At 32.1% G+C, this 26,720-nt stretch overlaps 1 protein-coding gene across 2 annotated transcripts in view; it reads left to right on the top strand.

Annotated features, from left to right (window-relative positions):
* LOC139502032 (neprilysin-1-like) overlaps positions 1–26,720 on the top strand; it is a 43,202-nt gene that overhangs the window by 3,915 nt on the left and 12,567 nt on the right. Inside the window, exons 2-14 of one of the 2 annotated variants that reach the window (XM_071291355.1) lie at positions 499–702; positions 2,271–2,792; positions 12,788–12,835; positions 15,536–15,697; positions 18,250–18,333; positions 19,911–20,119; positions 20,659–20,838; positions 22,390–22,476; positions 23,039–23,163; positions 23,469–23,571; positions 24,229–24,348; positions 25,195–25,293; positions 26,301–26,378. In XM_071291355.1, coding sequence (XP_071147456.1) covers positions 2,438–2,792; positions 12,788–12,835; positions 15,536–15,697; positions 18,250–18,333; positions 19,911–20,119; positions 20,659–20,838; positions 22,390–22,476; positions 23,039–23,163; positions 23,469–23,571; positions 24,229–24,348; positions 25,195–25,293; positions 26,301–26,378 — 1,650 coding nt within the window. In that variant the 5' untranslated portion in view covers positions 499–702; positions 2,271–2,437. The remainder of the gene's footprint in view (positions 1–498; positions 703–2,270; positions 2,793–12,787; positions 12,836–15,535; positions 15,698–18,249; positions 18,334–19,910; positions 20,120–20,658; positions 20,839–22,389; positions 22,477–23,038; positions 23,164–23,468; positions 23,572–24,228; positions 24,349–25,194; positions 25,294–26,300; positions 26,379–26,720) is intronic. The other variant, XM_071291354.1, reaches the window with a different exon arrangement.

The following is a 26,720-nucleotide window of genomic DNA, read 5'->3' as shown; positions in this document are numbered from 1 at the left end:
ATGACAAGCAAGCTTCCTTAATATCACGCTATAGAAAATACATGTACACTAAATTTACTTGTATTTAATCTCCAGACATAACCAAATTAGTTGACCATTATAAACACATAAATATAGTAGTTCTTAAAATCCCTAGCGATGATAAAATTGAGAATGGAAATGGGGAATGTGTCAAAGAGACAACAACCCGACCAAATAAAAAACAACAGCAGAGGGTCACCAACAGGTCTTCAATGTAGCGAGAAATTCCCGCACCCGGAGGCGTCCTTCAGCTGGCCCCTAAACAAATATATACTAGTCCAGTGATAATGAACGCCATACTAATTTCCAAATTGTACACAAGAAACTAAAATTAAAATAATACAAGACTAACAAAGGCCATAAACTGTATCTAGCTAAATACATTGTGTCGTCTAATACAAAATATATTTTTTTTGCAAGGCGAGTGGTGTTGTTGTTATCAAATGAACATACATGTAATTCTAGGATTTTGTACAGATTAAAACTTTCACTTTGAGTTCATGTCATTTTCAAGCTAGGTTTTATATCTCAACCTCCAAGAGTGTCCTCAAATTACTTGAATGTGAACTTACCTTCATATTGTAGCTGCTTAATAATTTCCATTTATCATGAGGCATGTGTATCTGTAAAAGGAGAGAGGTCTACATAATTAGCTGTAATAGGAGGAGTTTGTTCAAGGAAGTACGCATGTTTTTACTATGATTAAGATGACGGGTTAACTAGTGGAACTGATTCAGTTTACTCTTTCAGAGTTAACTGCAATCATCCCAGTTTTGGCGGGAATAGTGTTGTTCAGTCTTTAGTTTTCTATTTGTGTTATGTAGACTTGTTTATCTTTTTGTTTAATGTTGTTGCAAATTACGTGTCTGTTTATTTTCTACTTGAAAGTTTATAATGTTACCTTGGTTTTTTTCGCCTCTTTTGCCTCTTTTGCGGTTTTGCGATATTCAGATATTCAATACTTTTTAAAACATATGTATTTTTTTTTTTAGTTTTTTTTTTTTTTTTTTATCAATATTGAATTGATATCCACATATAAAGCCAATGTGGATTTAGCAGGGAAATGTCTCTTTGGATTTCATTTATTATATATATATTTCCTTTGGAAATCAGTTTAACCTTGGATTTTAAATAAATGGACAGCAACAGTGATTAAGTAACCTACACTAAGGAAAAGAGATTCATTAAATAGCGTATTTATAAGCGATCGGACGCACATTCAATTAAAACATGATTGAGAAATGAGATTCTCAGACACTTGTGGCATTAGAGGAATTAAGCTGTTCTTTATGATATTGTCTTTGTATTATAGCTACACAAGTTTCTACGAATATTTATTCACCAAGGCTTTGACATATTTATGTTTGAGCGTGTAAATATGTTTTTGAAAATGGTTGACACAAACGTACTGATGTTTTAAGAGTTATTTCCCTTAATCTAGATCTACCTCCTTAAACAGTTCTATAATAATTCAATCATAGAACTGTTTCCGGGTATACTTGAAAGATTTTGTTCTTTAATATAACTGTTAGTAAAAGTTCGAGGGTAGAACTGTTCTTGATGCAGAACTGAAAATGTGTCCACCGTACATGGATGCACCATCATTTTCTTTGTTCAGTGGACCGTGAAATTGGAGTCAAAATTTGGTATTGAATAGGACAGGTCATATCATAGGGAACATGTACACTAAGTTTCAAGTTGATCGGACTTCAACTTCATCAAAAACTACCTTGACCACAACATTTAACCTGAAGATGGACAGACGAATGAACGAACGAACGGACGCACAGACCAGAACACACAATGCCCCTCTACTATCGTAGGTGGGCATTAAAGGAATGGTTAAACACTTACATGTAAGAAATCAAATAATAATCATGAATCATCGTCATGGATAATGTTGTTATTCAACAGTAACACAGCTTATAGAATTTGTTTTACAAGTATATTATATTATGTAAATAATAATAGTTAACACTAAACACCGTTTCAACGTTACAAATTAAAACAGATAATCCAGTACAACGTTTCTTTTCCAATCAACAGGTAACAGTTTCTATATAAATATCTGGAAGAATATATCGTTACTTACTCTGCATATGTACTGTATCTGCAAAGAAAATAATGCTTGAAGATTGGTCATTTTTCTGATTGGGTTTTGACATAAGCTTTGTTTTATTATGTAAAATAGTAAATTTTTATTTTTTATTATATTTCTAACAGAGGTGATATTTTAATTTCATTTTCAGGAAAGCTGTCCAGAAGACGTACAATGATTATTTACCATGGAGATTAAGAGGTGTAGATTCTTGAGTCACTAATTATATTGACAATTCTTGATCACACGTAACTTGAAATATGTGTCTGACTTGTCTACACTCCAATAGTGTGCACGTGCAATACTAAAATTAAAACAATGTCGTATGGAAATTCTGATTGCTTTTCGAATTCGGACATGATCGCTAACTGCAACGGAGATATAAAACATAAGGAATTAAACTCCAATCACAATGAAAATGAAAAGTTTCTACCTCATGACAACCATAAACGGAAGGACCCTCGTAATGGTATGATCAAAAAACGAAAAGAAAAGAAAGAAAAGCAGATAGCTATGAACAATACAATGGACGTTGTGGTACATGTGCATGAAACAGATGGTTGCTCAAGGAGATGGACTAATCGTGAAAAATATTTACTGTGTTTGTGTTCTCTTCTGTTCTTTGCTTGTGTAGCTTTTGTTGTCGTGGCCTTCATTCGAGATAGTAATCATGGTAAGTTCTTTATTTTTTTTCCCGTATACATATAATGGGGAATGTGTCAAAGCGACAACAACCCGACCATAGAGCAGACAACAGCCGAAGGTCACCAATGGGTTTTCAATGTAGCGGGAAACACCCGCACCTGGAGGCGTCCCCCAGCTGGCCCCTTAAAAAATTGTATACTAGTACAGTGATAATGGACGTCATACTAAACTCCTAATTATACACAAGAAACTTAAATTAAAAATCATACAAGACTAACAAAGGCCAGAGGCTCCTGACTTAGGACAGGCGCAAAATTGCGGCAGGGTTAAACATGTTTATGAGATCTTAACCCTCCCCCTATACCTCTAGCCAATATAGAAAAGTAAACGAATAACAATACGCACATTAAAATTCAGTTCACGAGAAGTCCGAGTCCGATGTCAGAAGACGTAACAAAAGAAAATAAATAAAATGACAATAATACATAAATAACAACAGACTACTAGCAGTTAACTGACATGCCAGCTCCAGGCCTCAATTAAACTGATTGAAATATTATGTCTTTATCATATGAATATCAGGCACAATCCCTCCCGTTAGGGGTTTAATACCATACTTTCATAAAATATATGAGAGGAACATAACCCGTGTTTGGTATATATAGATATCAATTGATTGAATGTCCATTGCCATTTTCATCACTCTTGTCCTTTCGAGACGACCAGTTTTTGATAGTGGAGACAGTTGGATTGTTTAGAGAGAAATATCGACCGTCCGCAGAAATATCGTCAATCCTAGTCGGAGTTGAACGTACCAGTCGCGTGCTGATTTCACAATCCCGTGGAAATCTCGTTATTCTATTATTTATTTGGCCTCTGAAATAGGAAAATACTGGGGATTCATTTATTTTCGTGGGTACCAGTTTTCGTGGATTGAGAAAAAACTTCATGTTCGTGGATATCTGATTTTGTGGTTTTGCCACAAAAAGTCTCCATACAAAACTATAGAAAAAGAGTTATTTGTTGAACAGTTTATTTCGTGGTTCACCTGTACTAACGACATCCACGGACATTTGTATCCAACGAATAATAATGAATCCACAGTAGTTAATTTTAAAAAGTTTCAAAAAGATGTTAGTTCTGTTGATAAATTAAAATTTTCATATTACTCCAGAATGAAAACTGTGATGTCAATGTGGCGTCGTAAATATGCTGGAAGGTCTTCAGAAACTTCAGAAACTCTTTGGTAGCGTTATTATCTCCTTAACATTGTCTACATTTCCTTTCTCAGTTTTATGAAATTGACGTTTGTGCTATCATGTTTTCTAGAAATAAAAACAATGTACTAACTAAATCAATAGTTAAATAACTAATAAAATCATCAATCAATAAGTAGATGTGGTAAGATTGATAACGAGACAAATTTCTTTTGGAGTTTACATGAAGTGAATGTATTATAAACTACCATAGATATAGGTCTTCAATACTGTGAAAAACGCTTATGTTTAATCGGTTATTAAAGGCTTCGACATGAAAAATGTGAAACATCGCAAACGAGAAAGCTAAAGGCTAAATAATAACAAATAAATTTACGAAAACAAATGATAGAAATTAATCATGGACAATCACTGAAATAAATGCTCCTGACTTGGAACAGGCACTTATAGAATGTGATGGCGGCGTCAAACATGTTTAAGAAAATTCCAGGGACTAGAATTTACGGCTCTCCCTTGACACCATTCTTAAGAACTAATGATACCGTCCGAAGGGGACGATAAATGGCTGACCCGTGTTAAGAGCCATATCTCTTGTACGTATAAAAGACACCCTTGTAAATTTCGAAAAAGAGCAGGCTAATGCCGCTACAAGACAGCAGTCGCACCTGCATAGTGAAAAGGGATTAATATAAGTTGCAATAACTTGTTTTCAAATCAACTATAAATAAATATGTTTAAGGACAAACATGGTTGTGGACCATCACCATTCCCCTTTACCCAATGACAGTTTTGAAGAAAGAATAAAATATAAAACAAGTTACAATAGATCGGTACGAAGCACAAAACAACTTCCATAACAATAAAGACACAAAGCACCACAGTAGCCGTACTCATAGTTACTGAAAGATAGTTCAAAGCCAATTACAACTAATTACAATGTCACTGTCCTTAGAAATGAACTATATCGTATTTTTCTCTTATTAAAACTAAGAAATTGAAAATGTATTCACTGCATGCGAGTCCAGTAATTTGATTACCGTAACAGTATGAGTTACAATGTATTTTAACCTTGTTATTGGAGAAAAATGCGTGCTTGAATCAGATTTAGTTTTAACTAGCATAAAAATGCTTTAATTACAGTTGGTATAATGGTCTGTCTGGCAATATATTAGCTAATTAGTTTCCGTATGTAAACAATCACTAACTTCAGCGCAAATATTTATTTACATTAATTGGCAAAATATTCGATTAAATCTTGGAGATGTGGTTGTATTTCAATTTCAGGATAATTTCTATTTCACCGCTTGCAACAAAGTCGTCTGATTTTCATTTAAATTGTCAAAAATAACAATTTTGTTGAACGGAGAACAGTGTTGATTGAAAACATTTCAACATAAATTCGCAATCTTGAATACAGTTTTCCTAACTTGGTTTTAACTGTTGGCCTTATTATAAAATTTATGTTTATGTTTGAAACAAACAAACATCATTTAAATTGCAGTATTTGAAAACGCAATGAGCAGCAATTGTTTTATCGCTTAATTTGAAAACTATCAAATTGAATCAATATACACTTTAACCCAATAATTAGAGAGGAATTTGTGTTTTAAATGAAATTGTATGTACAGTACACGTTTTGTCATGTTCGGGACTTTTATAGACGACTATAATACGGTGTGTGTTTTTATCAAGGTTCGCCTTTCATTACTTATTTTTACGTCATTTTGGACTCTGGTGGATAGTTGTAGAACTCTCACTTGCAATCATACCAGATACATATAAATTATAAAAAAAAATTGAATCAATGACCATATGAATCTTTAATTAATGTTTAACGTAAATATAACTACGTCATGCATAATTTGTTAAATTTGTATAAGTCCGAGTCAATGTTGTGTCCATTTGTCACGAAGTTGATCATTATAATTTTGATGTTAACGTACAGTAGGAAGAGGTTCACGCATATCAAGATCAGCACATTAAATGTATGAAAACCTACTTTGTACATGTGGAGAAATTTTTATAACAACAGAATTAAGAGATCTTTTGAGTTGTAACGGTATTTAAAAACGTAATAACGGTGAATATAGCTGTAGAACTGATCAAAACAGATTTTTCGATGCGTAGTGACAATAATTATATATTAATGTGTGTCTCTCGAAAATTAAAAAACGGATAGTTCTAGAGTTCTGACCGTATGTCATTTGTTTATAAACTCATACAATGGACATTATGGAGACGTTTCGATTGTTCTTTTTTCGTTAATTCAAAATTAAAATAGTTTGGCAAAAATGTCACTGTTCTAGTGGAGCTTTGAAAAAGAAAATATTGATATGCTTTGGAAAGTCAGGCGAAAAAATTTAGTAAATCAGATGGATGTATTATCATGTATATTCGTTTGGTTTAAGAATTAATATAAAGGACATGTGCTTTGATTGCTAATAAGACAACATTCTACAGGAGACCAAGTAACGCAGAAATTTAACAAACATAGATTACCGTACGTCCAAAAGACGCAAAGTATAGATATGAGAGTACTCGCAGTTTATTACAGCTAGTTCAAAGCCAATAATAAATAAAAGAAAAATCTACTTATAGCATATTATCAAGATTATTGCGCTTTCCGCTCGGGCTTCAAAGGCAACCCAACCTCCAACGAAGCCAGCAAAATAGTACCATATTTCGACCATGCAAACACAAAGGAGAAAATATTTTATCCCTTTTTTCATAACTATTAACAGATAGCCATTTACAATGCAAAAAAAGCATGGTGACCGTGTGTGTTATTACTTTTCAAACAATGCTTATTAATTTACTGCTTATTCAGCTTTTGGCGTGAACTATATATATAAATGATAAACATAGCATTACTATAATAATAAAGATATTCTTAAGTATATATCAATAGCATTTCTGATTTTATATCATGACAATAATTAGTAATTATATCCTTTATGAAAACTGTTTGTCACTAGAAATATATAATATTGAAATAGTAGGATAAGGTATGAAGGAAAGAACAAAATATCCACAATAGAAATTAACAACTATGAGGCTCCCACACGGTACCCCCCTCAGGTCGCAAGGTCGCTTTTAAATTCGTCGAGAGGTCGTTTTTAAGGGAAGTGTACAGGTCGCAGGTCGTTTTTTACCCAACATAGAGAACGAAAGTCGGTCGGACGTCGTTTTTTCCAAATTTTACAGGTCGCAGGTCGTTTTTAGAAGGCCCTCAGATCGGAAGTCGCCTCTAAAAAGGCCAGAGGTCGCAGGTCGTTTTTGAACCTGCGGGAGCCTCAACTATAGCTAGTTGTACGGTCTGCAGCTGCATAACTAAGAGGTTACAAAAATGTAGAAAAAGCTTTTTGAAATACAGAACATGGCTGCCATTAAAATATAAGGAATACTTTGTTCCATGGGAAAGCATCAATGAATTACAGTAGTACAAAGAATCATTTCAAAAGAATACGATAACACATATTATATCAGCGACATAATTGAAAGATTTACAAATTGCTGTCACGTTGAGATTAATATTTGGATTGATGAAATGCAACACAATTTACCAACAGCTTCTTGACTTAATATTATAAATGTACACCAACTACTGAAACCTGTTTACTTTACATAGGTTTTAATTATCCATAATGTTTTAACACTTGTTCTTGTTTGGAGACTTTCCATTGACAGTTAACTTAGATATCATTTTGCTTTTTTATCGATCGGTTCCTGCCTCAATTTTGTTTATTCTATATAATTCTGCTTTTTTGCTTATTACATTTCTCTTTATATATGTTCACATCGCAGTTTTCATTCATTTTGCATGTTTTCACACATACTTAAAACTCAATGTTGACTAGCAGTAATTCGTTTTAAGTATCCCCTTGTGTTTTATTTGTAATAATGATTCTATTCTTTTAGACTGAGTTGAAGATGGGTATCAGTAATCTCTGATGGCTCAATATATTGCGATTTCAGCTTTTAATTGACATTCAATCTAATTGTATCTCTAAATCTAATTAAACTTTATAATCAGACCAAACAAGTCGTTATGGGAAGTACTTGAAGCCCTTTAAGAGATGAGTATCTATTGGGAAATAAGTTCAGTCAGTTCGATAACTTTTACTAATACTTTATTTTAATGGCTTTTTAATGCAACCGCAATAACATTGGGAATACATAATGCATTAGAGAAATAATAAAAAAAATATGTTAAACAAAGTTGATGGTTTACCACCTTTATGATTATTTATATTACAACTTTTTAATCTCTACAATGTACTTATGATATCTAAGTACCAAATGATAAACGATATACTGTGTTGAAGCATCTTGGATTGGGATTAAAAGTACGTATCTTTAAATAAAAATGGATGAGGTGCAACCAAAATGACACACAATACATTTCTAATATTAAGCCAAGAAGCTGTTGGTAAATTGTGTTGCATTTCATCAATCCAAATATTAAACTCAACGTGACAGCAATTGGTAAATCTTTCAATTATGTTGCTGATATATGTGGTATCGTATTCTTTTGAAATGTTTCTTTGTACTGCTGTAATTCATTGTTGCTTTCCAATGGAACAAGCCAAATGACACACAAAATCATAGGCTGATATGAATCTTAAACTTTATTGTTTCTTGGTCTATTTTATGAATGAAGTATAGCAATAATTCTTGCCTCCAGTGTGGAAAGTCATGGGCTCGACCCACGAATGAGTCAAACCAAAGATACCCATTGGGACGATCTATTACAAAACAGTGTTTTCTTCATATTTTAGTACTACTGTATATATGATTTTTTACATAAACTAGGTCATTAGTTTTCTCATTTTATTTGTTTTACAATTTGCATTTCGGGGCCTTTATAACTGACTAAGCAGTATGGCTTTTGCTCATTGTTGAAGGCCGTACCTATAGTTGTCAATTTCTGTGTTGTTTGGTCTCTTGTGGTGAGTTGTCACATTTGAAATAATAATACCACTTTTGTTTTTATAATTTATATTTCATATCGCATAGATATGTTCTTGTCCTGAATAAGAATTTAATTTGGCAATGGACGTTAAAACCCATCCATAAATTCACCGAACATTAAAACAATGACAGTGATTCTATATCACTGCTAGTCCAAATAATTGTGACGTTTTGAAAGGCTATTATAGCCTTTCAAGACCTAATAATTATTTGACAATTTGATACAATAGATAAAACTTAAAAACAAACCCCAACAGTTGATTAATATATTTGTTTTATTATTTATAATGTTTATTATTCAATAAAAAAAATCGCCTAAGTGCATGTATACTTTCTGCAAAAATACAAACAAAGCATTGATAGTACAATTAAATTGTTTAGATTCACAGCTGAAATAAACAAACAGATTTATGCTGAAGGAATCGTATGATTTCGTTTTCTATTTTGTTTTAAATATGTATTTTGGTTTGTTTTCAAATTATTTTCCGATAAACTGACACATTAATTTTATTCTTCAAGATCCAGAAAACAAATTGCACACACCTTACCATGACTGATCTTTAAATAGTATATACAAGATGATGAATTGTAATCTGCTTGGTAAATAAAAAAATGGAGTTAAATTAGAAAAGGAGATAAGAGGAGAGACACAAATATTATAAATGTTTTTAAAAACATTTTTATGTAAGAGTTAACTAAAGATTAATTTTATGTTAGATTTAGGAATAAAAAGATAACATTTTGTCTTTGATGACCGATATATGAATATGGCTTTCTGTTTGAAGATATTTTCAATGATTACTTTAAAATAATCATTTTGATACCTGATTAAATCGTCACTTTATCAACACGAAACCATTAACCCTTTTTTTCAGAATGTGATATGTTGTCTAAACGCATATGACGTCATTACATTTACTTTTTTGTTTGTTTTTATGTGCAGTTTTGTACTTTTAAGATATCAATGTTGTGGGTTTATTAAAGGTTGATCATATGTTATATTCTGTTACATTGTAATTGTGTTCATTTCATACAGTAGAAATCTAAATTAATTGCACTGGACCTATCCAATCTATGTCACGTGACTTATTAGTATCTCACGATACGGACGCTGGATAAAGCACTCGTAGAAGTTTGTTCCGTGTCCGATTAAATACCATTTCATATTCTAAATTTCTGGCAAGATTGTCTAAAGCGTATAAAGAATAGAATAAGATTTGTTTGCAATGCAAAACATATAATTCAACCACTGGTGTGACTTTTTTTTTGTGAACGAACAATATAATTCCTCTTTGATTTTGTTTATATTCTCAATCTCTAATCTAAGCAACGTGGATGTCATTTACCTGTAGATGTATGCTGCTATCTTTCAAATTGATAGATATAAAAAAGAAGACGATAAACCCTATTACATGTTAGTTAGTTTAAACATACGTATTTATAGTTGACTGAGAAATAAGTTATTACAACTTATGTTAATCCCTTTCCTCTTTGATGGTGCGAGTGCTGCCTGGTAGCAGCATTAGCATGCTCATTTCCGAAATCTACAAGGGTGTCTTTTACTTGCAAGAGACACTGCTCGCTCTTAACACCGGTCAGTCATTTATCGCCTCCTTCCGTAGAACTTTCATTGTTTCCCAAGATCATACTCGCAAATGGTGTCGGGGAAAGTCGAAAATCTGTCCCTGAAATTTTCTCCCCTGTGCGGGGATCGAACCTGGAACCTTTGTGTTGAGTCTGATGCACTCACCATTACACCACATATCTCCTCGCATTTTATGAAATCGAGATATTGCTCTCATTAAAATTCCATTCAGTGCTCGCAAACGTGAGATGAACGCTAAACACGTTGAAAAGCCAAGTCATTATACGGAACTACACGGGAAAAACAAAACAAACGCCGCTGTTCTTGACCTCAATTTATTTTCTATGTCCTTACTTTTCATAACCAAAGTGCAGAAATAATACGATAAACAGGAATAAGCTATCAAGTCTGTCTTTTTCTTTTGTCCGTAATTACGTTAACTTCTAAAGAAACCAGACTACTCGTGACATAATGCCAACACTTGACATCTGTTCCCCAGGATATTAAATTCAAGAGGAAGTACAAAATAGTCACTGTGACAACAATAATTTGCTAATAAAAAGACGAGTCGAGCCTAATTGAAAATTTTACAACTGTAGTACTATTGTTTATAAAATTTTCTGTACTCGCTAGGGGACAATGTAAAAAGAGCAATGTCCGGGAAAAATACTTTACCGAAGATAAAAATATCGAATTATGAGGAAGGTTGTATAATACCATAGACAACAAGATGTTAATAAAAGGACAATCAAATTCTTAAGCAAGAAATGACAGAAAATGCTAGTATGCTCAAGAACAGACAAATGATAAAATCCTGATAAAAACTACTACTGTGGTCTCGCTCATTTTGTTTTCGACTAATAAGTTGTCTCCTTTCTACGGAAACCGATAAGGGCCATTTAAAAAAAAATGTCGTAATTACGACATAACATGTCGTTATAACGACATCGCTATGTCGTAATTTAACATAACATGTCGTAATAACGACATCACTATGTCGTTACAACGACATAGTTTAACGACATAGCTATGTCGTAATAACGACATCGCTATATATATAAAAGATTAGGTATTATGATTGCCTAGAGACTAAATGACACAGAAATTAACAACTATAGGTCATCCTAATGCCCCCAATAATTAGAAAAGCCCCCGCATAGTAAGCTATAAAGGAGGGACGAAAGATACCAGAGGGAGAGTCCCCGAAATGCTGTGTGGCAGACAGTGTTATTAATTAATTGTTAGCTCCTTGGTAAAACTCCAAATTTCATATTTAATGTATTTCATTGTTAAATAATTTACATTTGTACATGAAGCTTAATAAGTAAATATTTGTTAATTGCATTGCTTTTGCTATTTGAATTCATTGGTTAAAGATATTTATTTACATTGTTAAGTTTAATATTTGCATCGTTGCAAAATCTTTGTCAATTACAAAGCGATGTCGTAATAACGACATGTTATGTCGAAATTACGACATGCTATGTAGTTATTACGACATAATTTTTTTTTGAATGGCTCTTATCGGCTTCTGTTCCTTTCCTACATAGTATACATCTTAATAACAATTGGGTACAAGAAACCTATAGTGATTATAGTCCAATCTTTGTAAAACTATTTTAAAGGGAGAATTGCTTCGTACATTGGTTGGTGTTTGATGTCACTTTTAGCACTATTGACTATTTTGAGTCTTTAAGTTTTTATTTTCGAAGGAATTTTTCGGTGTACTTAGCTAAAGAGGAAAACTGACAGCTGTAGTCAATAAAAATTGAAGTCGAACGCACCTTTCACGTGCGGATGCGAATACTGCGTGCTAACATGCTAGTGATACAGGAGGTTTGATTGCTCAGACCAAAGAGGCCAAAGTAATGGAGTAAATGAAAACAATGCAATATGAAAAGTGCAACAAGTAATGTGATAGGATTTGAAACTTTATTGTGATAAAGATTCAAAATAGACAAAAAAAAGCTTTATACTTGTAATATATATATACCAATGTACTATCATGTTGTGATTTGTATACTTTTGTTTTTTATTTATTTTTTTTAATTTTTTTCCTTTGTGGTTTTCAGTTTATTTTCGACTTATGTAAAAAAAACTACGAATGTCCCTTTGACATCTCCGCCCCTTACTTAAAAAAGTTTTATTACAATATTGAACTTCAATTTCTAGGATTATCTGAGTCAACTTGTTATGTTACAATAAACTAACAACCTAATGCAATTAAACGTGAATTTTGTTTACTTTCAGTGCCTGTAAATTATAATGTATGCATTTCTCAGGAGTGTATAAAGACAGGTATGTACCAATAATGCTATGTAACTAAATAAACTGTTGGTCATAAAAGAAATTATGGTCGCTTAAAGGGGCACTAGCTGTCAAATTCATTTTCACCGAACACCAACTTGACTCAAATTCTTATCCTAAACTAGTATTTGATTTGTAACAATGTAAAACATTTATCCAAATCATACATAGTATGAAGTACATAATTTACAGGGCATGGGCTCGATAATATGTAGCTTCGTTTCGTGTGTATTTAAGTCTAGACGTCATCTAAATAACTATCGAGTTGACCTCCGAAGACCTCCGATGGTTATATAACCGATATAAATAAAAATATTTTATATTTATATATATATATCCTGTCCCTTTAGGTATATAAACGGTGAGCTTGGAACCTTTTAAAACATTATCTCATATTTACGGAAAACATACAATAAGTAGTAAAACTGTTGACACTTTTTCACATCTCACCACTTTTACTATTCATGCATATGTACAACTGTTATTTCAACTTCAAAGTTCCCTTGGTTTGTAAAGAACAGAGACCGGAAACGTGAATTGTGTTAAAGAGGCAATACACCGACAAAGAATAGAAAACATCCCACGGTCTTCAACATGCAAGACTAACGAAACCTAGATGTAAATGACTTTGGACATGCACAAAAATGCGGCAGGGTTTAACCAGTTTTGTGAGATCTCAACCAAAGTGCAGTTAATAAATGCACAGTTATACACAGTCATGCATACGGAACCAAATTGTTCAACTCAAATCGCATTATGTATAAATCCTAGTCAATATCTTGTTGACAACAAAACGAAGATGGTAATTATGATAATAAACATTTGAAATAACGAAAGGCGGAGATGTATTCTGTAGAAAAGTTTAGAATATGTTAGATATAAAAGACAGAAAAGCAGGGAAAAGTTATGTAGATAAGACGGAAATGTAATCAATAGAACAGGAAGAAAGGCGGAAATGTTATCTATGGCAAAGGCGGAAATGTATTCTGAATAAAAGGTTGAAATTAATGTATTCTATTGAAAAGGAATAAAGGGCGGATATGTATTCTATATATAATGCTTCGATTACATTTGGAGATTCTAATTATCATTACGTAGAAGTAATAAATTACAACAACGGTAGATAAATAATTTAAAAAAGGACTCGCTAGCTCAATCCTCGGTATTGTTATTCAATGTTTTATGAGTTATTTTGAATACTTAAGTACGTTAATCCACGATAGAAAAAAATCCAAGTTATTTCGGTTATTTGTGTATAGAGCTTTGGCTCACACCAAATAGCAAGCTATAAAGGGCACAAAAATTGACTAGTATAAAATCTTTCAAACGAGAAAACCAAACGAGAAACGAGAAACACTTACGAACCACATCAACAAACGAAAACTACTGTACATCATTAAGATTAAGATTTTATAGATTGTTTAAAACTTGTATTGGTACGGAGCCTTATGTAAAGGTAGTTAATAATAGATGCCACCGACGTATTTTGTCACTATTCAGAGCTGGTTCGTTACAACTTAAAGTTGAAACAGGTCGATATGCTAGACCACCAGAACCTCTACAAGACCGTTTATGTATTTTTTGTGATAGTAGCCAAATTGAAGATGAAAAACACTTTCTTTTTAATTGTTGTTTTTACTCTGATATCAGACATGAATTATATGCCAAAGCCTGTCTTTTAAATGTTGATTTTGAGAATTTATGTGATGTTGAAAAACTTCGTTATCTTATGTGTAATGAGAATATGGTTCCTCTTTTAGCTAGTTCCCTTTATCATATGTTTTATCGACGAAAACATGTCATCTAGAAATTATATATGTTTTGTTATTTTTTATTTATTTTTTTAATTTACGAAATACATTTTAAATGTATCAAAGCTGTCCTTTTATGTATGTATTAGATGTTTGTTTTAATGATAGTGTCTCATAAGTCGTTTTCGGCTGGCATCCTTTTACATAAATGTTGGGTTCTTATGACTTTATGTGTATATATATATTGATATTGTAATGGATGGTGACACTTTAATAAAATAAATCTTATCTTATCTTATCTTATCATCATATTCCTAACTAAAGACCGTTGCAAAAACAATTAGCAGGTTCAAACGTTTTAATAGGTACAAACCTTCACCCTTATCAAAGATAACAGTGTAAAATCACAACACAGAAAGGCATACTATAAAATTTCTATTGAAATGGCATTACTCATCGGGTTTGCTGTTCTTTTGGCAACAATGTTTTTTTCGTATTGTAGCCTTTTAAGATTTTATATTTTATTTATTTGTTACGGCTTTTCATTTTCTTGAAAAGCTGAATTCCTAAATAACTAACTTTCGTTTCGTCGACATTCAAATTTGTCCAGACGTGCGTTTACCAGCCATTTATCAAAAACAAGTTATGAGAGTTTGGATAGTGTTTACAGAAAAGAGAATACTATACAAATTGTGAAAAAGGACAAAACACTATCAAAATTAAATGAAAACAATAGGCAACTGAATAATTAGAAGATAGACAAGAACAGGGTGATGAAATATAACGAAAGAAGATTAAAGAAACAATTGATACAAACAGATAAAACATGGTACAAAAAGTTAGAGAATAAAGAAACGAAGAAACCCCCATCAGGACCCTCGTGCATGCTTATATGGATACGTTTATACGGCATCTAACTTGTTAGATTAATACTTTTCAGCTACTTTATTAATGGATGCTATGGATACATCGGTTGATCCTTGTGCGGACTTTTTCCAGTACGCATGCGGAATGTGGAACAAAAAGCATATAATACCGGAAGACAAATCCAGTTTCAATACATTTGAAAAGATGCTTGATGATTTACAGATACAACTCAAAGGTAAACAAAATTTTGTTTTAGGCGTTTTATTTGTTATTGAGTTTAGTTTTAGGATGCTGCACATCTTATTATTTGAAGAAAACAAAGTACTTATTGCATGTAGGAAGTTTAGTATATGGGCATCACTAGTAGATCTTGTGTGGATAAAATGCACTTCTGGCGAATAAAATTTTTCAACTTGTTGCCTTTTGTTGGCTGTTGTTCGTGTGTTTCTTTGTCAATTGTATTCTCCAATTTATTCATATTGTAGTCCTGTGGTGTTGAGTTGTCATCTTAATGTTATATTTCACATGGCTATAAAAGGGGAGGTTTGGCATGCCACAAAACCAGGTTCAACCCGCCATTTTTTTCTTTAAAAATGTCCTGTACCAAGTCAGAAATATGGCCATTGTTATATTATAGTTCGTTTCTGTATGTGTTACATTTTAACGTTGCGTCGTTTGTTTTCTCTTATTTTTGAGTGTAAATTCACATTGCGATAAGACGTGTCACGGTACTTGTCTATCCCAAATTCATGTATTTGGTTTTGATGTTATATTTGTTATTCTCGTGGGATTTTGTCTGTTGCTTGGTCCGTTTCTGTGTGTGTTACATTGTAGTGTTGTGTCGTTGTTCTCCTCTTATATTTAATGCGTTTCCCCCAGTTTTAGTTTGTTACCCCGATTTTGTTTTTTGTCCATGGATTTATGAGTTTGAACAGCGGTATACTACTGTTGCCTTTATTTAGTAACTACTTAAATCAAGGAACTACCAAATTGGTTTCATGAAACTTGATATGTACTTATTAATTTTAACTTGATGACCTAGACACTCTAGTTGTAGCCATTGTCGTATGTCATGTGAACAGATAAGTGATAAAATGATATAATTTATCATACTTTATCAATAATCTTGAGATTTATAAATAAAAATGGGTATATCAAGGCTGCATGATTAAGATTATTTCAGTGGTGTAAAAACCAAAAATGTCCTATGTCATTTGAACAGAGAAGTGATAAACTGATTGATTGGAGCGTCACTGATGAGTCCTTTGAAGACGAAACGCGCGTTTGGTGTGAATATAAAATTTCAATCCTGGTATCTATGACGAGTTTATATCATACTTTATCAATAATCTTGAGATTTATAACTGAAAAAAATGGGTATATTTAAGCTGATTAAGATAATTTCAGTAGCGTAGACACCAAAATGATGTTTACTGATGGGTTTCGTGCCAATAGTCATTTGTGCATGTTATTGAAGAAAGGGGGGAGGGTCTCGTTGAACACTTTATAACGTTTTGAAATTTAGGACTTTTGTTGTGACTCGTTTGCCTCATAACACCGCAGGTCGTTATCATTAGGTTCTTAAGTTATTGCAATATGTTAAAAGATTGAACATGTATTTGAACACACACATCGTCTGCCAAACCATGAAAGTATTATATTGAAGTCAATATAATACTTCCAATGCCAAACTAACATTTTCACAAAGAAAAGGTGATCAAAAGCTGACATCTGGAACCTTTTATATCATTTTCTATTGTTTGCTGGAGGTGTAAGTGTTGTTTTAAAGATTTAAAGAGAAATATTTTAGAAATCAGTTGGCAATTAAACATATGGCTTGCTGACTGATTACGTAATGCATTATACAAACATTAAACATAATAATATACATTTGCAAATTAAAGACAACAGTACTTTATCGATGTTGAAATCCAGTGAATCCATGTCGAATAAACAAGTATTATAGGTGAACACCAATTAAAAACCCCTATCTGTTCAACAAAATTTTTCAATTTTCACAGCTTTCTAAATATTTTACCTGAAGTGTTTAACTTCATAGAAACAAGATATGTCTTAAGCATACATGAATCACCTTTTTACATGCATGCCAATTTTCAACCCACCTTTAAAGTCTTATAAGAACAATCTGACCTTTGGGACACAGTACTACCAAAGTAACCCCTGGTTTTCTTAAAATCTTTTATTAGTATACTACGTAGTTCATTAATTTTGAATTTTTAATGCAAACTCACAGACAAGTAAATTTTGGCTCAAAAGGTTCTAAATATATTTCTCTTTCACCAAAGGTTTCATTTCTGCAAATTTGTTGGTTAGTTTAAGCAAACAATTACATTGTGTCAGAATTGGGCTAATTTACATACGTTCTAAATTGGAGGGAGTATTTGGTGGTCTGACACCTAGATATATAAGCTTCGCATATCTAAGGGTTCACTAACGTCATTAGAAAGTATATTCCACGAAAGAAACGAGTATGAAGTCCAACGAGTTGTAAAGGACCATGTTCTTTTGGGTATTTTATCCATTAAAACTTAGGATAACACATTTAAAAGACAATATATGACTGTTCATTGTGTATCGTTAGCTCTACTTAATTAATCATACCAAACCAAATGTCTAATTATTTTTTGTTTCTTTGAAATAGAGACCGAGTACAGATGTGTATTTTTTTTAAATAAAATCTTTATATATATATGATCGATATTAACCTTAAAACGAAGTGTGTTTGTTTCAACATAATGACTATATATATATATTTTTTTATATCAGGTTTGCTTGAAGACCAACCAAATGATCATGATACGGAAGCAACATTAAAAGCCAAAACGTTATATAAATCATGCCTCAACACAAGTAAGTTTTACATATTGTATAGGTTTCTTGCAGAATTAACAGAATTCGAAATCTAAAGAAAAGAAAAATACTATGTTATAGATTTGCCTCCGACGCGCTCTTCTTGATTGTCACTCTCCTGGAATGACACTAAAAACCCTAAAATGTGAAAACGTGGGATTTATGAACTCTATGTGCGTAAGGAGCGATAAGATCAAAAGGGACAAGAAAGTGATAGCCAATTCATTCTAACTGAACATCTTTTTGACCTAATGGAGTTTGAACCTTAGTTTCTTAAATGTTTTAAATCTATCAACGAAAAAAACAAAACCGAAAGGTATATCATAAATCATTTCTGTGACGAAGCACTCACCACTGATGTGATGGTTGCTAGTTGAGTAGCAGTCCAGTACCCAAGTGTCGAACACATGCTATGAAATAAAAATTCTCTTAATGAAAAGGTGCATCGTAAGTGTTCTCATAATATGCTTTCATCTACTTAATAATACAAAATAATACTATTGCTAATAATAAAATTCTGAGATATAGGTGTGTCTCCTTTTTCAGCTATTTTCTCTGAACCAGTTCTAAATTGACCTGTTTTTGGTACTAGCAATTGCCCATGTTCAAGATGAACCGCCACTGTTATGTGGTATGTTTTAGTCGTGTATGTGAAAGTTCGTGTGTTTGATCCCTGTCAGATAAAACCAAAAACTTTGGAATTTATATTTAATGATTACCCACTTAGGACGCGACATTTATAGGTAAAACAAAATAAATAAAAAAACAAACAAACACTTGGTTTACCGGTAGTCCTAATATTGTGCTCGGAAGGGGGTCTGTCTCTTTCTATTAAGTGATTTTAGATAAATCGCGGCATTGATGTATAGACGGCACAGCCTCGCATTTCCCCGTTTCTAAGCCTCATCCTTATATCGTTGAAATGTCAAGTCAATGCACTATTATTGTCTTTATACTGCAATATAAAAAAAAACATTTTCAATTGTTGTTTAGTATGTTAATGTTATTTATCTGATTAAAATATTAGGAAAATAACCCTTTAAAAAGGCCTCACATCACACAGGCGGAGAAATATACAACACGATGAAATGTACATCATTCACCAGTTGAAAACCGCAATCAATGGTGAACGAATTCGTTTGTTTACAGACTAAAATATCAACAATAAACATAAAACATAATGATTTATAGGTTGCAAACAAAAAATATTAATAAGTGAAATATGTTTTCCCGAAAATTGTAAAAGAAACTAGTTTGAGTCGTTAAACGCATCGTTGTTTACAGGTTAAAGAGGTCGTATGAATAATTAAATATAATTTCGACAATTTCTATTTAAATATTCATGAGGAAAAGTGATATCAGGTCAGTGACTGTATATGAAATAGAAATATACGGTCAACGCATTTTGACTGCTCAAATAGAACGAGTGCAGTATAAATTCCAATAATAAAAGATTTCGGATCTTGGGCACCTATTTCAGCTTAATCATTTGGTGGATTTAGTTGTTCGAGCCATAACTTATATTATTGTGCTTAGAATAAGATCATAAAAACATAAAACTAACTTTTTTCTTTTAGGTCAAATAGATAGGATTGGCGACAAGCCTTTACGGCTGGTTTTAGACAGATATGGAGGTTGGCCAGTAGCTAGTAAAAGTTGGGATCCAGACACATTTGATTTAGAATTAGTTTTAGGAAGAATTAGAAAAAGTTTTGCTAATGTGCCGAGCATAGTTGACGCATGGGTAGCACCAGATGATAAGAACTCAACACAAAATATAATTCAGGTTTGTCAAGTAAAATACGCAAAAGGAAATATATAAATGAGGAGGGTAACTATCATTTTCTATCTTCTGAAATAAGCATACACTATAATGCAAAGCCTAAGAACATAGGCACTATAAGTTGTATGCAATGAACAAACAGTACCAAAAGACGATAAATAACTGTTTTCCAAACTGTCAGATCAGTCAGTATCAATACCAGTTATTACAAGTTTAGAGTGTAATATGAGGATTTATTTTTTTCAAATCTTTTAATTGTTTTTTTTTTAAACTTTGAGCCATATGGCTCTTATGAGTAATCAAATACATTATATACAAGGTCGAAATATATTACTTATATGTATAAAAAGCAAAAGATGACGCCAGAAATGTATAAAAAACAATATATGACGCCAAAAATATATAAAAAGCAATAGAAGACGCCAGGAGTTTCATGTTTACAAAATATCATTTCAATCAACCGTTTCTTAATTTAAAAAAAAATATGTTTATATTTTCTTCAGTAACAAAGCTATTTTTAGAATGAATATCTTATTTCTCAGATAGATCAACCAACGCTGGGAATGCCCAGTCGGGAGTATTACGTGTTTGACCCGAACTCTGAGTACATTGAATCCTACTTACGATTCATGATAAATGTTGCAATACGGTTAGGCGCGGATGAAGATACTGCAGTAAAAGAAATGCACGAGGTGTTTGATTTTGAAACCAAAATTGCAAATGTAAGTATTAAAAAAGAGGGGCGAAAAATACCAGAGGGACATTCAAGCTCAAGAGTACAAACTACAACGCCATTACTAAAAAATAAGAAGACAAACAGACAAACAACAGTACACAAGACGGAACATAAATATTGAGCGACACGAACCCCAATAAAAACTGGGGGTGATCTCAGGTGGTCCGAAAGGGTACACAGAACCTGTTCCACATAGAAATAGACAATTAAGAACATCTATCAATAGTTTCATTTATAACCATTCCGGAAAAACGGACTTTATCTTCCGATTTCGGTGAGCAACGTGTTGCTCAATTTTGAGATTTGCTGTGCAGTACTTTACGGACCTTTTTGTATTGACTTATGCATAGATGTAACGCATTCCTTTTCAACTTCACCGTCTCTGTGATGTTGTACTGAAATACGAAATTATCACAAAATTTCACGTCACAGAGGAGGGAGCCAAGCCGTTATCAAATTGTTCTTGACTTGTCAGTTTCAATGTCCCTCATGGTTTTTTTGCCTTGCTTTTATTCTAAATTCTAAATTACATGCTTGCGTTGTGAATTGTGAATGGGCATGGTGAAATAATTTACTTCAACAGTTTAACATGGTTTATACGTAAAAAATAATGTTCATCATTTACTGATTAGTCTTACCCATTAAGGAGGCTCGAAGGTATAAAAATTTCAAAAAAAATTAAACATTTGTTTTTCATTACAAATTGTATTTATTACCTTTTGTAGTTGTTACTTTATCATATGGTACAAAAAACATTCAAAACAATTAATTCGTGTTGGCCCTAGATTACTTTTAAAATGTAAACATCATTAAAAAAGTTCAAAATTATCTCCCTTTGGTGGAAAAATGCCATTTTTTGGCTTTAAAATTGAAATATCTCTTTTAATTCATCCGTGACCTATATTCTTTAATATAATTTCGATATATACTGTACTTAAACTAAATAGTTGTAAAATTTGAGCGATTTCTGTAATAAATTTCTTTTTTTATTTCGATATTACCTTTATGTCTCCTATTAGTTCAACAGAAAAAAAAAACACTTTTACAAAGATGTATGCTTCTTTCGAAGGCAGATTGTGAGCGCAAATGAAGGGTGACCCCATTTTTTATTTTATTTTTCTATTAACTATAAGATAAAGTTCATTTATAGAAAAATATAGAGAAATCCTATATAAATGATTTAGACCCGCGAACCCCCTTAATTCACATAATCGGAAGAAAAGCTAATGCATAGTGATTCTTTTCTAAAACAAAACAAATATGAATTCGACAATACGGTTGAGGTGAATCACAGAAACAAAGGTGAAAACAAAACAAGCCAATTATCCAAAAAAGTAAAATTAGAAGATACAGGTACACACATGGCAATACATTCCAAACATGTACATCAACGTCAGAATTGCTAACAGTCAATAATAAAAGTGAATAATTTTAAAAGTATCTATCCATTTAATTCCAAAGAACATCGATGTTAACTATGAGTATTCCCCATACTGTGTAAGTGAAATCTCAATAATCACCTTTGCTTTCATTTCAGATCACTAAGCCTCTAAACGAAAGACATGATACTGGCGCAATATACAAAAAGCTTACCCTCAAAGAACTTATACAGCTTGTTCCAAAAGTTGGTACAATGTACTATTAAACAAACAAAAAAATCAATCAGTTTCCAGAACAGATACACCAATAACATAAACATGTTTAGATGCATACACTGATCACTATCAAGGAAATAAAATGAAACAATCACAATATCACGATTACAGAAAACAATGCTGAAGAAAAAAAATTTGCTGTTTAAAAGAATTAGTAAACTTTGGTTTAAGATAGGACAAATTCTAAACTCTGAGGAAAATTCAAAACAGAAAGTCCCTTATCAAATGACATAATCAAAATCTAAAACACATCAAACGAATGAATAACTATTGTCATATTACTGACTTGGTACTGACATTTTCTTATGTGGAAAATGATCGATTAAACCTGGTTTTATAGCTAGCTAAACCTCGCACTTGTACGACAGTCGCATAAAAGCAATCTCAGATCATCACATTTTTTCTTTATTAAAGTAAATGTACATTTCAATGGCAGTATTATTTTCATTGCCATTTGATTTTTTGTTAACTTTTATTTGATTTCCAACACTAACATGTTTATACTCAATAGCGGCAATGATATATTTTCAGTTTGACTGGATGAAATTCTTTTCAGCCTCTCTACCTGTTACCATCGATGAAACAGAAGAACTAGTCACCTATTCTCCAGAGTATTTGGTTCATATGACAGAAATTATAGAGAAAGCTGATAAAAGGTAGGAAGAAAACACACAGAGATGTAGGACCATTATTTTATCCTTTCAACTGTTTCTAAATTCATTGGGTGAACTGAAAGTTTAAAATAACGAAAAAAACCCACAGAATTTATAAGAAAATCAAATCTTTTATCAGCAGTGAAAATGAAATAAATGTTATAAATAAATTCTAAGAAATGAAGCGGTTGCTTGAAAAATAAGGTGAAACACATTAGAAGAAAAGACTAAGAAGGATTGCAATTAGAAGAGTTAGAATCAAATAATTATGCTTTATAATGTGAACTTATTCATATAAATTATTTCAGGGTGATAGCGAATTATGTTATATGGAGACTGGTTATGTCTTTTGTCCCCGAAATGACCGGTGTTTATTCAACAATCAGAAGTGATTACAATAAAATACTGCTGGTAAAGTATAATATTTCATTAACCGAAGAAAAGACTCAACTGATTATTAAGATCCATACACATGTCATATTATAACTTATCATATTAATTAATCAGTATTCTACTTTCTTTACTGAAAGTCTATTCCAGTATAAGGAAAATCCAGAGACGATATAAAAGTTATATCACAAAACCATAATCAAAACGAAGATGTGGTATTATTGCCAATTATACAATTCTTCAATATATACCAAATGTATAGTGACTTTATGCTATTGATAGTGTGCCAAACCTACATTTGAATTTAACAAACCTTCAGCTGAATTATTTTGTTCATCACATAAGAGAAAATGAGAGGCGAAAGATACCTAAGGGACATTCAAACCCATAATTCAAAAGTAAACTAAGAACGCCATGGCGCAGGACAAGACCAACGGATGAACAATATTACACAAAACACAACATAAAAAACTAAAGATTGGCCAACACAAACCCCATAAATAACTTTGGTTGATCTCAGGTGCTCAATAAGGTCTACAAACTTCACCAACGCGAAAAGTCAAAATGTGGTTTGGTAATACCAAAGCGTATGACTTAAAAAATAATTCCAAATAATTTCTCATTCTTTTGTTAAATGTTTTAATTAAATGGTATTTTTTTTGTTATGTATGGTTATAGGGTGTGACGAGGGACAAACCTCAGTGGCAGAAATGTGTCGAATATGTAAACGACAGAATGGGTATGGCATTAGGAGCACTTTTTATTCGAGACAATTTTGACGAAGAAAGTAAAGAAACGGTACGTTAATATGCACGCTTACAGCATACTATTAGATTGCATATTGGTTTAATAAAGGCAACAGTAGTTTATCAATGATTCTGGAAAGTTCACTCAAGATTAAAAACAAAAGCTGAGAAAATCTCAGTTTACCATTCAAATTTGGGATCAATTTCAATTGAAGCAACACTGATTTAGGGTCAGGAAATATAGGTAGACTCGGTCACTCAGCGAAACGTCGGTATTTTGAATGTATCTATTATGGTGCACTTATGATGCTTAAATGGTGGTCATATTGAGGTTGCATTTACTTCACATTCATTTGATTGTTAAAACAAAAAAAAATGTAAACAACATCAAAAGTACATCTTAATAGTGCTCAGGTCATTAGTTTTTTTAACATAAATTTTGTCTTCTATATGATCTATGGTATAATGTTTTAACCAATATTACACAGCAAACCCCCCCCCCCCCAAAAAAAAAAACCCCAATCTCACTATATAACCATTTATTTGGTAATGAATCAGAATTTTTTACCTTAATTTTGAACTAATTGAGGCATAAATGTCACATCTTTAAGAGAAGATTATTTACAATAATAATGATAGAGGACATTAAGGAAGAAGTGTTCTTAATTGTCTATACTTAGCAATGATTTTAAAGATCATTTCCCATTTAAATGCTGTAATTTAATTGTAAAATGTTGATGTAATAAAGCGTTATTAAAGATTTAATCACTATAAACAACATTTAAAATCCAATGATGTACACAAATTGAATTTTTATTCTGTACTCCTTAGCCATACTAAATGTCTAGAAATGTCTGATGTAGATTACTGAAAAATAATCATGTTTTGCACTTTGCAGGCGCTAAAAATGATCCACAACATTCGTGATGCTTTTAACGAGTTACTTGAACAAAATCAATGGATGGACAAGGACACGAAAGAAGTCGCAAAGGAGAAGGTTTTTTAATGTTTATCTCAATTTTTAACAAATGATAAAAGTTGATCATCCAATATAGCTGTTAGTCAGAAATGTATTAGTTCTAATAATTGAAGAAAAATGTTGTGTATTCTTTAATGTTGACAGGTCTTTATCTTTACATATTCACTCCTGCAACAAATTAATTGCGAAGGAATTTTATTTAAGTGAACAGCCGACCTCTAACAATAAAGTTTCTAAAATGTAAAATAACAAAAATACCGAGCTCCAAGGACAAATTCAAACGGAACCTTATCAAATAGCATAATCAAAAGCTGAAACACATCAAATTAACAAACAACAGTTGTATTCTTTCTTTTGTACAGGCAGAACATGTCATACATGTCATAATATTGACAACAATGTGTTTACAAAATAAAAAGACTTTATAGGTAAACATATTAAAAATTTGGGAACGGCAGTCAACATTTTGTTATAATATTAATCACGACTTTAACACAACTGCGACATCGTGGTGTCGTGATATTAGTACCTACGACTTCATTTTCAACCTGCAATATTAGTGTTCGTCATGATGATTATAAGGTGCACAGTTTTCTCGGCTTTGAGGGAAAAAAAGGACCTGAAATGGCTTAATATGTTATCAACACCTTTAATTTGTCCTCTGCTATGATTCGTCAATTTAAGGCATACCGCTAAAACATTCGACCTCGTTATATATGTAGTATAGATAAAAACAAAACTTCAACAGAGAAAAACAATTGTAAGACATCATCAAGACAAAGTTTACAATCACAAGAGATATACAAGAATGCAACAAAATGAACATAGCACACAGATGAGCGGTCATATATATGAAGATTCAAACAAAAAGCGAATTTAATTATGAGAAATCACAAAAATCGATATGCATGGAGACATTTTGGTTGAAAGAAAATAACAATTAGGTTCGAACTCAATAACAAATGTCACAATAGTTTTTCCAATCTTTAAATATTCTTATACAGTGAACTATATTAATTTTTTAGGCAGATTCTATGAACGAGAGAATTGGATATCCAGACTTTATAAAGAACTCAGACAAACTTAATGCCAAATATGAAGAAGTAAGTTTTGTAAATTTAGAATGATTACAAAAATTAGAAATAAACTCATCATAGTTACCAGGATTGAATTTTTGTATGTGCGCCAGACGCGCGTTTCGTCTACAAAAGACTCTTCAGAAGAGATGATGCTTATATATTTCTATTTTTTGAAATAATTTAAATATTCACCATAAGATAAAAATCACTCAAATCGTCATCATTTTATAATCTTACATTATATATGAAAAAGAAGATGTGGTTTGATTACCAGCTCCCCGCAAGAGACCAAAATAACACAGACATTAACAATCAAATGTAACCGTACGGCTTTGCAAAGCCCATACTGCATAGTCAGCTACAAAA

Source organism: Mytilus edulis, chromosome 13 (assembly GCF_963676685.1).
Source record: "Mytilus edulis chromosome 13, xbMytEdul2.2, whole genome shotgun sequence".
Classification (NCBI taxonomy): domain Eukaryota; kingdom Metazoa; phylum Mollusca; class Bivalvia; order Mytilida; family Mytilidae; genus Mytilus; species Mytilus edulis.
The sequence above is the reverse complement of the archived record's forward strand: the minus strand, read 5'-3'. Positions and strand labels throughout refer to the sequence as shown.